This window comes from Salmo salar, chromosome 18 (assembly GCF_965601325.2).
Source record: "Salmo salar chromosome 18, fSalSal1, whole genome shotgun sequence".
Lineage (NCBI taxonomy): Eukaryota > Metazoa > Chordata > Actinopteri > Salmoniformes > Salmonidae > Salmo > Salmo salar.
The window spans coordinates 11,218,879-11,231,564 of NC_138308.1; the positions used below are offsets into that span (position 1 = coordinate 11,218,879).

General features: G+C 39.3%; 2 protein-coding genes across 3 annotated transcripts in view; one reads left to right on the plus strand and one right to left on the minus strand.

The window, feature by feature from the left end:
- Positions 1–2,330: 2,330 nt before the first annotated feature.
- On the plus strand, positions 2,331–4,904 carry LOC106576777 (homeobox protein Nkx-6.2). The gene is made up of 3 exons (XM_014154174.3): positions 2,331–3,162; positions 3,562–3,734; positions 4,121–4,904. The coding sequence occupies exons 1-3, from the start codon at positions 2,748–2,750 to the stop codon at positions 4,367–4,369; spliced, it is 837 nt and encodes a 278-aa protein (XP_014009649.1). The 5' UTR covers positions 2,331–2,747; the 3' UTR covers positions 4,370–4,904.
- Positions 4,905–6,241: 1,337 nt separating this feature from the next.
- Positions 6,242–12,686, minus strand: part of LOC106576776 (inositol polyphosphate-5-phosphatase A) — a 281,297-nt gene continuing 274,852 nt past the window's right edge. The window contains exons 14-16 of one of the 2 annotated variants that reach the window (XM_045700743.2): positions 9,148–9,216; positions 8,151–8,187; positions 6,242–7,870 (exon numbers count right to left, since the gene is read on the minus strand). In XM_045700743.2, the coding sequence (XP_045556699.1) occupies positions 7,833–7,870; positions 8,151–8,187; positions 9,148–9,216 (144 nt within the window). In that variant the 3' untranslated portion in view covers positions 6,242–7,832. Of the gene's footprint in view, positions 7,871–8,099; positions 8,188–9,147; positions 9,217–12,686 lie in introns of both variants that reach the window. The other variant, XM_014154171.3, reaches the window with a different exon arrangement.

Genomic DNA, 12,686 nt, shown 5'->3' on the forward strand with positions numbered 1-12,686 from the left:
ATGGTTTACATCAATGTTATAGTTGACTACGTTTACGTCAACGTTATAGTTGATTTTTTATCCCCCACAGATTTGTATCAATAATTTAATTCACCCATGAGATATCAAACAATTAGAACAATTAATTCATAAATTAACCTACGTTTAATTATAATAGTAATTATTTTAATGTCTATTTTTTTTTACATGCAAGGTGATTGGCAGTGATTAAGCACACTTACTTATTGCATACAGGTTACCCTTGCCGCTGCAAACAACAGTCAATTACTTATTTTGATGATGATGATAATAATAATAGTAATAATAATTATAATTAAAATAATTATAATATATTTCTATATTTTGAATACTTTACTTGTAATAATTGTAATATTAATACGTACAATAATAACAAATTAATGCGTTTACAGGGTGATATAAATAAAATCCCTGAATGTTTATTTTTTTTATTAATAAGCTCGAAGACTTTGTCTATAAATTATGAAACCTTATACAAACGTTTAGCCTATAAAAAATCTCCATAATAAAGGTCTCCTGTAATTACTGAAAATATGTTTATGTTAAAGATATAGCTAGAGCAGATTTTAAATCGACGGTGCTGCTAATTACAGATGTATAGATGGGTGTGCACACCAGTAACAGAAAAGTTGGCCTGGAGAATGCATTCCAAAAAGTTAGTTGATAAAAACTGCACAGAAAAAAATAACTATAAGTTAATGATGATAATTCGTTTTTCTTACATTATTCTCTGTGCGATTTCAGTTATTCAGTGGTTGCAGGCGAAATGTACGGTTTTTTCTGATTGTTTGTTCTTGTTTCTTAATAGCCAAACAGTGACTGGTGTATTGAACTTTCCTATGACGGTGTGTATCGGGAGATAAAGATTGTTTTCATCACCAGTTATGTCCGGTTAAATAGTTAAATAATATATTGTCAATAACATTATATTTTCCAATATGGCCTAAAATAATGACAATGAAAAAACAAATATTTGAAATCTAATGTTTGTATTATTCATGTTTTTAACACGTTTGAAAAGGTCACAAACTGTAGTCTACTTGTATCTCTTTTCCCCTATATAATTTATAGATAGGCCTGTTGAAATGTGTAATTCTCATCTAAATAAAGAAATGCAGTGCAAAATTGGAAAACCTTTACTTTTCCAACCCCTTAGAATAAGCGTTCTTCACTCTGCTATTAAATGTCCAAGGTAGATTCGCTGAAGCCTTTCTAATGCTAAGGTGGCCATATTTCACTCCAACAACATTCACGTCTCCATAAAATATTAGCGCTGTGGCTTGAAGCGGCACTCAACTTGATGACGTCTTGAGCCACGCGCTTTTTTTCAGTCCAGGTCACATCTCATGATGAAAATAATGAAAATACAACAATGATAATTTGACTAATGAAAAAGGTCACATTAGGTCTATGTTTGTTACACTGTTTAGTTGTCAGTTTGGACATATATAGGCTACCAGGCAAATGATGCATCTGTGTATCTGATCAGTGACCGTGATAAAGATACAATCGCTGATCTAATTTTCTATTGTGTAGGCCAAGTGATACCGTTTAAGACTCACTTAGCCTATCTATGAGTTTATCTAGACCCGCACACTGAAAAAAAAAAGATTAACTGTATCACATGAAACAAAGATAAGGGTAGTTTTAAACGAAAATATATTTAAAACATTTAATTGTTTTACAGCATTTACAGAACATTTCAAGATAACGACACAACTATGCACCCCAATGAATCCGTTACGGCATCAGAAAAATATCAATTATTGTGGTCAGTTATTTTATCTGGCTCTGAAATCGATTTGATTAACAATTTTCTAAAAGGCAAACTTTAGTTAAGTATGCCTAGTCTTTATGCTTGTTATACATCCACAACACACATATCCTACACATAAAGCGTACTCTATATGCTTGTTACACATCAACAACACATAGCCTACACATAAAGCGTGCTTTTCAATTAATAGGCTACTGGATGTGTCTTCTAGAAATGCGTGTAATCTTATCTTCAACCTCCTTCAAATCACTGGTAACAATGACATCAGTAGGCCCTGCAGCATAATTCTATTGAGTTTAATGATGTAGCCTACTTACATTGTCATCGGTAATGGGTCATAACGTATATGCATCATTTTAGTCAAATCTTGAAACAATTATTTCTACAGTACGATGCATCATTAATAGTACAGTAATATATTAAATGCATTAATAGTGTGGCTATGTCCAAGTGGCGCACATGAAAAGTACCCGAGTGCGTTCCCTCCAATCAGAGAGCACTCTCACTCAACATTATCCAATGGGGAAAATGCGTATGCAGGTGGCTCCGCCGTTATCAGTGCATCCCGCTTCACGCACACCATAGCTCGAGTCAATTTACGAAGAAAGCCGACCCTTATGGTCACCATCAAAACCACCAAAAAACTAAATCAGATCCTCCAACTTCCGAGTGGATTCTCGCTGTGGACGCATGCGGCAAACTCACTATTGACAGTCTGAATTGGAGAGACATTTTCGATCAAACTATTGCCCGACAACGCAAGAGTACTTCTCTCCTAAATAAGTGTTTTTGTTTTCGGAAGTTTCAACCTTCAGTGGCTGCGGTAATCCAGGATATACGTCTGAAGCACCTGTAGTGGCCTCTGCTTATCAACCAGTTCAGCACCTTTATATTCCTTTCCTCGGTTTATTGTTATTTTTACTCGAGCGAATTTGGTGGTTCATGCTCTCCAATGTTAGCTGTTGGGCAGATGGATGCTAACCGGCAGAGTGCTTTCGTCCTAGGCAGTACACCGCTGGCAGCATTGCACAACATGACCGAAATGAAGACGTCTTTATTTCCCTACACTTTGCAGAATCATGCGGGCTTCAAGGCGCATTCTCTTACTCATTTGAACTCGCAGCTTGCCCTGGGGACACCACATGGAATTAGTGATATCTTGGGTAGACCTATCAACTCAGCTGGACAGCTGCTCTCGGGCTTTCCAAGGATAAACGGCTTGGCTACCACTGCAGGAATGTACTTTAACCCAGCGGCCGTTTCTCGGTACCCGAAGCCCCTGACGGAGCTCCCGGGGAGAGCACCCATATTCTGGCCTGGAGTGATGCAGAGCTCCCCTTGGAGGGATCCTCGAGTGCCCTGTCCTAGTAAGTTCGCTGTCTGGCTGTGTCGAGTGCAAAATGTTATAGAAACGCAGTTATAGAAATTTAAAAAATGTCTGTAGGCTGCTCAAAAATGTTTTACTTTTTTAATGCAGACATCTGTTGAATTTGTTGGGTAGCTTATTTTGTGCTGCTTCTTGTAAATTACTTTTAATAACTTAGCTTATATTGACGACCTATACATAATGATTCGATGGGCTTTCCATTTATATTGGTTGCTTTTTATATTCAGTGTTTTAATTAATGTGCAAGCCTAGCTATGTTAGTCAACACAAAGTCCCTCTCCAAGAGTGAAATCGTGAGAACTGTTTACTACTGATGTTGAAATACTAATCACTGTTGTGTTTACATATTTTTGACTAGACTCTTCAATCTTTTTTGTAGCTCAAGCAAACATGATGCTCGACAAGGATGGCAAGAAAAAACACTCCAGACCAACTTTTTCTGGACAGCAAATTTTTGCATTGGAGAAAACCTTTGAACAGACGAAATACCTTGCTGGCCCAGAAAGAGCTCGACTGGCTTACTCTTTGGGAATGACTGAAAGTCAAGTCAAGGTATCTATTATTACTTGAGTTATCTTTTGACATGAATTAAAATGTAATGAAGCCATTATTTATAGATGATTGTCTTAAAATTAATATTGGCATATTTGGCTGTTCTGTGTGTAGTATGGTATATTATAAGTATATGTTTAGCATGCTTAGTATTAGTAGGCCTATTATTATTATTATTGGCAATATGGTTAACATTATTGGCATTAGCCTATGTTGTTATCATGTTGTCATTATTATGCAATTGGAGCTATTAGTATTTTCTTGGCTCCGACTCAGATAATGACTTTTATATTGGAATAATAATTTCTACCTATACTACCAAGAATATCTTATTTATTATTGTATGTATTAAGTGGCTAATTGTATGTTATTCCTTCTCCCAATAGGTATGGTTTCAAAACAGGAGAACCAAATGGCGGAAGAGACACGCAGCAGAAATGGCCACAGCCAAAAAGAAACATGACTCTGAAACTGAGAAGATGAAGGAAAGCTCGGACAATGAGGACGATGATGAGTACAACAAACCTCTGGACCCAAATTCAGATGACGAAAAAATCACGAGACTTCTGAAAAAGCACAAGGCTACAAACCTTTCCTTGATCAGTCCATGCAGCAATAGCTCGGACACCTTGTGATGACATTGAGAACTTGTCGAGGAAAGACTCAAACACTCCATGATGCTTCTAAAGCTAATTTAACCAGGGTATAAATTGTTCAAAAGGAGAGAAAGGGCGCTGATGGGTGGTATGAATGATTTATGTTGTACAGACGAAAATGTGAGATGTATATATTTTTTACTGAGTAAGTTATGTTATTAAACCAATGTAAACAAGAAATGGCAGGCTTTTCCCGCAAATCCTGATAAGCATATACCTTCTCAATATTATAGCTTCATTTTGTTATATATTGCAGAATAATGTCGCCCATCTCTCCACCTTTACCATTTTAAATTCAAGGTACACAATGTATAAATGCAAACGTTGTAAATTATGTAAAAAGCTTGTTTTAACGATCTAAACTGTTTTATTTTATAATTTGAAGGAATTTGTTTCACTTCATCAAACAAAAATAGAGAACTGGATAATCGTTTGTTGGAATAAGAGAGTATTATTGCTTCCGCGAAGATGGAGGGAAAAAAACTTTGTATTATGAATAAATTATTTAACAAGCGTTTGTTTTTAATATGGAATTTTGTTCCACTTCACTGAAATTACTCTTCATTGAATTAGGCTGCCTACCAATAGTCTGAAATTGATTGGGACCCACTCAATTGCTGAAAAAGGCGGGTATGGTAAATTATAATAATCGGAAACCTGTTTTCTTCCTTTATCCAAGACCATCAAAGATGTTTTGGATCCCTTTTAGTTCTTTCTTGTAAACCTTGCCCAAGTCCGAATAGCTCAATGTTAGTTGCGTTGGTGAAAGTATAGGACTATACTAAACTCGTAATAGGCCTACGTCTTGTGAAACTTTAGTTGTTTTCAAGATGTGACTTTTTTTTTTAAACAACGGCGTTGTGATGGTGGTGATCAGGCCTACAAATGCTAGACCTACTTACTGTATGCATTTACACAAAGCCTAGTGAATTTCATAAATATAGGCTACATATAAAATATAATTATAATTTGCTCTATGTTCCAAAAATGAAAATGTTTAGATTTACAAAGCCATATATTAAATGGCAACTGGAATGGGGTGTTGCTTAGGTTAGCCTAGATACGTTTGCGTCACAACCCCAAATTACAACCTATATAGCTTAGGCCAATTTATTGTTTGCACTTTAATGTGGAAATAATAGTTTGAAGAAGAGTGTGAAGACTAGCATATCTCGACTAAGTATTTGAGACTTCACACGTTTCAGAACAGTTCGATTTTTTGTTGTTGTTGAACTAACACCTCTGATGTGTAGGTGTTATTAAATATTGGGACATTATACATTTATTCATGCTTAAAGCGCAATAGCATAATTACTATTCTATGGGCTAATTAAAGTCCTCATTAATAAGCTGCATTTTTGGAACAAATATAATTTTCCATAGCGCTATAATCCATTTAACTACATATTGCATTTTGTATGTATTTCGATACACGTTTCATTATTGCTCTATTACATTTTTGGGGAGTTATTACGTGACTGCGCTGGTTCTAACTTGAAAACAGAATTTGGCCACTTTTCATCATCCATCGTTTTCTGTAGCTCTGCTACAGGGCCAGGCTATCTGCAATACTCATATGGTATGCCTATATCCGAGTAATTACCAACGTGGAGACTTTAGGCTGCATGGTTTAACTTGATGTGATACCACGAACCTCATCATGGAAGCAGGAACATTTTTGGAAATATTCATCTTTGAACTTTAATAGCTTCAGTAGGGTTGTGTCCACTGGCCATGCATGCACGTTGATCAAGATCCACAAATAAGTAGGCGTTGTCAATAGCATCTTGTTGTGTGGTACAGACGCAATGCTGAAGTGATAGATGCGGTGGAATAATGACAAAACACCCATTTTGTTCTAATGGTTTTATTGCTTGAGAACCGCATAATCAACACTAGAGGCCATGCCGTCCATTGGGTAGAATATAATCTCTATCTGCTGAAAGGAGTGAACAAACTGCTGCTTCTCTTAACACGTGACCAGCGGGAAAAACAAGCAGTTTTGCCCGCGAACCAAATCACACTGTCAAGACAACATGAAGTCTGCAGCAGGCACAAAATCATTTCAACTTGCGGTGATTTAGATGGAAAACTCAAGGAGCAATCTAACGGCTTCACACAGTCTGAGCTCTGTAGTGTAGTAAATTAAATCAATAAGGGGAAACGTTCGCTTTTCATCAACAGCCTCCCCTAATTGCAGTTTAATGCTCTAACGAGCGATGAGAGGAAATTATTTGCAACATAGCAATGAAGGCTGTTGAAGGCTACATACAAAATTAAAAAGCAATTCTTCCAAGTCTTTCCTGCCTTTAGCGTTGTTGTTGTTGTTTTTTTACAATGTATAATCAAGGCCTTTATCTATCATTTGGACTGGTGTATTTTATGTTGACTTTTCACACTTCATTCTGTGTATACTTGGCACTATAATGCAGTAGAAAACACACACAAAAAAAAAACACATTTACATTTTTTTAAGAATACCAAAGCCTATCTAAAAACATCACATTCAGAACCATAATATCATTACATAGAAATAAGTTAGAATAAGAATAAGAATAATGTGAGTGCTATATATGAAACAATCTTATATACTTGCATGGTCTATGGCACTGCTTAAAACATCATTGGATACGCTATACTGTATGAATCATGTTGGCTAAAAAGTGTTTTTTTTTCTCACTTGTAATGATAGATTCAAAGGTCATGGCTGATGGAACACCCAAGCAGCCATATTGTCTCCATATACTTCATAACAATTGTGTTAAGAATGATAAATTCTCTCTTTAAAAAGTACAGTATATAAAATGAGATTCAGCTGATGTGTGAGGCATGGCAGTGTGTTAGGCACACAAGTCAGCAACGGACAAAATAATAAAAAATAATAAAAAGTAATTGAAATGAACCGAAAATATGTATATATTCTAAACAGTGGGACCACAAAGTTTGGTCAGAAGAGAGACAATGGCACTAAAACCATCAACAACTCTATGTTATACTGTCCAATGTACAAATAAACCTAACAATATAGATATACAACTTTTTTTGCATTGCACTTTTTAAAAACATCTTACATACTGTATGGAAGTAGCTCCTATACATAGAGACATACCTACAATTGCAAGTATGGTATCTAAAATAATGTAGTTAAGACTGATTTCTACTAGAGTTTTGGCAACAAGGCTGTAAAATAGTTTTTTCCTTTTTCTGGGGGAATGGGGTGCGTAGCAATGGTAAGGTCAGTGAGGTGTGTCTTATCTCAAACGTCTCTCGGGTGGGTAGTCCAGATACTGATGTGCTGTGTGGAAAAACAACAGCTTGTATGGATGAAGTGTTAGAACAACTGCAACTGGTCAGCACTGCTGAACAGTCTGTATAGGGTCTTCCGTGTGTGTGTTTGTGTGTGTGTTGGTGTCCAACTCTTGGTTCTTATCACAGAGGCGCTTCAGGCAGAGATCTTCTCCACCCTTTGGCACCACTTCCCTGACAAAATAAAGAAAACATACATGCACACGCACACACACACACACACACACGCCATGAGAATACTGCATCAGCATCAGGCCATGTGTTATACAAAGGGGGAAAAAATGCAAAAGATAAAGGAAGTGAAAGCATAATAATAAATATATTATTGTTAATAATAATAATAATAACAGTAAAAAGCAATAATAACAATCATTTATTCATAATAATAAAGAAAAATATTTACCACGACATCACTGCACGTTACAACACTTGTGCTTATTTGCATTAGGTTTACCTGCCCCGGCTGTTAATCGAAACGACAGGTAGACAGGCTGCCAGACAGACGGACAAAGAAAGACAAATAAGACAGTTAGCAACAGTCCTGCCCTGAGTGGAAGGGCCAAAGGCAAGGGGGCCAATACAAGTTTAAAGCACACACACACACACACACACACACACACACACACACACACACACACACACACACACACACACACACACACACACACACACACACACACACACACACACACACACACACACACACACACACACACACACACACACACACACACACACACACACACAACCATCCATTACACACAGCCTAAACTCGCATACCAGGGGTGCACATATTTCCTCTTGCGTGCTAACTACATTGGACATTTTTTAAACATAGCAGAATGTGATTTTAGCGGGTGCGTGTGGTTCTTGGCCTAGGTCTGGTGGAGTCTGTTTCACTGCTCCGGTCACCTCACACACACACTACTGTCCAGTCTACAGTATGTAATGATGAAAGACTGAGGACTTCAGCTTTAAGGCGCCTCTCTCTCTCTGTCAGCTTAACAGCCACTGCCGAACATTGCAGTCTGGAGGGACTGCGTTAAATACTGTCTATAAAGTCAGCATGACAAAAGAACCTCTGATCTCAATATGACTGTTCACAGCCAACTTTTGGTTTCACTATAGACACATGCAGAATATGTTCATAAGCAATTGCAGTAATAGGTCAATGGAGTACTAGTTTTTGGTTATGATAAGGTAGTTGTACTAATCTAATTTACAAGTCATATTCTTCAAAATCAAGGACAATACAGAATAGCATTCATTGAAAATGACTGGAAACCCCACATTTCAATAGTGCAAACTTTTAGTTTTCAATTGAAACAATAGAACATGATTAAATAATGTACTTGATTTCACACAGCCAAATCACACATACAAATCCATGCAGACAGACAAACACACACAACACAATACAACCCAGAAGTGAGCTAGGCCTGTGATGTTACCTTGTGGTCCCCCATGCAGACGTTGGGCCCTATATTGTCGTAGACCAAGTATTTCTCCTCATTTTCAGGCTGAGAAAAAAAATGCAACACATTAACACAACGCTGAATACAGAGTAGTATAAGCATGTAAACAAACAATAAAACATAATTGAGAGAAAATATTCCTACCAGAGTGCAAAATAATTGTATTCGTTGCCATTTTGAGGTAAACATTTGTTTATTTTGATAAAATTGAACAATGTTATTACAGGAATCTTATTATCTTAGACATTTCGTGAGCTATAAGTAAATCTGGTCCTAAAGTATTAGCCTACCCCTGAATGCATATGCATTCTTTATAACTAACAACAGGGTTTAAATGGTGTTAAATACAGCTTTAAAACTCAATTTGCACCATTTCTTTGAAGATTGAATTGAGTGAGTAGACATAACTCCCAAACAAATGCACTGATTCAGCATATGAATAAATCATGTTCCATATCTCACACAAAGGAAGTGTCAAACACAGACATTCATCTCGGGTCTAGAGTATAATAAATCATATTTATCTGGTAGAACTAAATCCTTTTTAAATAGTCAGAGCAGTCAGCTGTGATTAGGTGAATAACACCGCCACTTGAGAAGAAACACAAGAGTAGCTTCAGAATGGGCCGTAAACTTAAATCCAAATTAACTTCAAACCTATCCTGCTAGTCTAAGGTCACCGGTGCGCTGGCGTGCACCTTGCGGTGGGGTACCTCACTCCGACTCTCTGAGGGGCCACGCTCTAGCACTTTCCCCAACCGCCTGCCAAATGCCTGAGTTGCTGCCTCCCGCAGCCCTGGATACATTCATCACATACAGACTTGATAATTTACAAAGGCAGCATAAAACTGTGGATTTTCAGCCTGCATAATCTTTAGACAGATAAACAAATTACCAGGGCCCTCCTGCAGAAACAGAGCGCTCGCTCCGCTGAGCATTCATTACCGCGCTTCCACCCTTCGGCGCTGTGCCGCGAAGGCGGCGGGCAACCTTTGGCGTGTTAGGGCTCGGCAAGCAGAAAATAACATGATGGCGAGTTAACCGACCGTGCCATGATAGATGATGCCACTCGGACGCCTGTTTACAGGCCCATGTCTCAACAATCTGTAACGCTGCCCGGGAGTGACTGAGTGTTTGTGTGTGTCTGTGGTGTGTGTGTGTGTGTATGCTCAGTGCATCATCAGCCAATCTGTGAACATTTTAACATAAGGAGACTCAGCCCGTTCCCTTAATTCTAAACAATTAACCTGTAATTGAGAAAGTAAATCAATTGTAGAACTACTATTTATAGAACCAATTGCTAGGCTTTTTGGTGGCTCTTTAAGCGTTTTGGAATGGGGGATAGGCCAAACCTTCCTGTATAGCCTTCAGTAGATGAGAAGCACAGAAAAAAATGATTCTCATTTGTTCAGACAAAGGAAAGCCCGCCTGTGTACTGGGGCTCAAAGATGTGTGTGGCTGTGAGCAGACTCACACTGTGGAGTGGACTACTGTACTGCGCTGTTATCCTGGAGACCATCAGATAAATGGCAGGCACTGCTACAGAAGAGAAGTGCTTTTGTGGAAGAAGGGATTGCTCTGGTGTTGTGGTCAATAAAGGGTCTCTCCTCTCCATGGACAGCCGGCCAGTTTCTCCCCATACAGGGTAATGTTCAGTAGTGCACACCGTCGGAAAGCGTTTTGCAACGGAAAGCAAAAATAGGCGTTTTCATTTAGGACAAGTTCAGACAGTATCTCTCTGTTTTACCCCATTTCTAACCCTTTTCTACCTACTGAACACCTGCCATGCCATGTCGATGTGGCTGCCTTCACTTAAATCTAGAGCTGGCCTAGTCTCATTAATCACATCAGATGCCTTCCAACAGTTCTCTTGTCAGGGACTATCTCCAATTTAATCAAGTGTGAGAGTGCATTTTTAGACACAATACATTTTTCCTCTTGTCACCTTAAAAACCACAGTAATCAAATAGGTGGAGAAACGTAATCTATTCATTGGGCTGATTAAAGGAAAAATGGGACATCTGAGCGTAAATTGAAATGACAGATTTATACACACTCCTTTGCTGACAACTGCAACCAACAGGGAAAACACACAAAAAAGGACGCATTTGTCAAACTTGTAGTATCATGGAAAATGTTAAGTTAGGCTGATAGCCTCCAGTATCTATCTATGCAGCAATAGTCTATGTGTCAGGGGGCTAGGGTCAGTCGCCCGCCCTCTCCCCCCCCCCCCCTCTCCCTCCCTCCCTCCCTCCCTCCCTCCCTCCCTCCCTCCCTCCCTCCCTCCCTCCCTCCCTCCCTCCCTCCCTCCCTCCCTCCCTCCCTCCCTCTCTCCAACCCAGAGGACCTGAGCCCTTGGCTGTCCCCATCCCACCTGGTCGTGCTGCCAACCCAGTTTTTATGCTGTTTTGCCTGTGGCTATGGAACCCTGACTTGTTCACGAGGCGTGCTATCTTGTCATTCTGCCGCTCCAGTTTCAACTGTTCTGCCTGCGGCTATGGAACCCTAACCTGCTCACGGGACGTGCTACCTTGTCCCGGACCTGCTGTTTTCGACCATCTCTCTCTGCCTCACTACCGCACATGCTGTCTCGACCTCTGAAAGCTCGGCTATAAAAAAATCAACTGACATTTACTCCTGAGGTGCTGACAACCACTGTGATTATTATTTGACCCTGCTGGTCATCTATGAATGTTTGAACATCTTGAAGAACGATCTGGGCTTAACGGCCATGTACTGTTATAATATCCACCCGGCCCAGCCAGAAGAGGACTGGCCACCCCTCAGAGCCTGGTTCCTCTCTAGGTTTCTTACTAGGTTCCTGCCTTTCTAGGGAGTTTTTCCTAGCCACCGTGCTTCTACATCTGCATCACTTGCTGTTTGGGATTTTAGGATGGGTTTCTGTATAGCACTTTGTGACATCTGCTGATGTAAAATGGGCTTTATAAATATATTTGATTTGATTTTGATTAGTAAACATGTTAAGAAATCCACTTTGTGTAAATGCCAAGTGCCAAAGAGGTATTAGAAACAGTTTTGTATTATCCAACCCCAGGCAACACTTCTCCAGCTCCGCCATGTTCTCTAAACGTCATAGCCAGACGGGAACAGAGAAGGGAGGGACTAGGCATGGTACATTTGTCATGTAATCCAGCAAACAACTGGGGAAAGACAACAGTCTGGAGCCCAAACTGGTGCTGTGCTAACGGAGAGGGACGGAGTTGGCAGATTGGTTGATAGTTCACAATGCCTCTCCCGGATTTGGGCAGGGTGGTGGGCCACAGCTTTGGGCTGCGCCAATGTGTTGACTCTTGAGAATGAGCAGACAGAGGGAGCACAAGAGCTCCAGCTTTATAGAGCCGTTATGGCCCACTGGCACTCTATAAGATCTGGGATATATATACTGTCTGTGTGGACAACTGGGCTTAACTCTCTGGATGAATATTCACACACAGTACATCCCTCCATCTGGGTGGGTGGGGGGGGTGAGAGTGACAAAGCGGGTGGAAGAAAAA

Excerpts from the sequence above, each read along its gene's own strand:
- LOC106576777 (XM_014154174.3), top strand. The coding sequence starts at position 2,748 with ATGTTAGCTGTTGGGCAGATGGATGCTAACCGGCAGAGTGCTTTCGTC. Across the intron at positions 3,163-3,561 it reads TCCTCGAGTGCCCTGTCCTA|CTCAAGCAAACATGATGCTC; the intron begins GTAAGTTCGCTG and ends TCTTTTTTGTAG. Across the intron at positions 3,735-4,120 it reads TGACTGAAAGTCAAGTCAAG|GTATGGTTTCAAAACAGGAG; the intron begins GTATCTATTATT and ends TTCTCCCAATAG.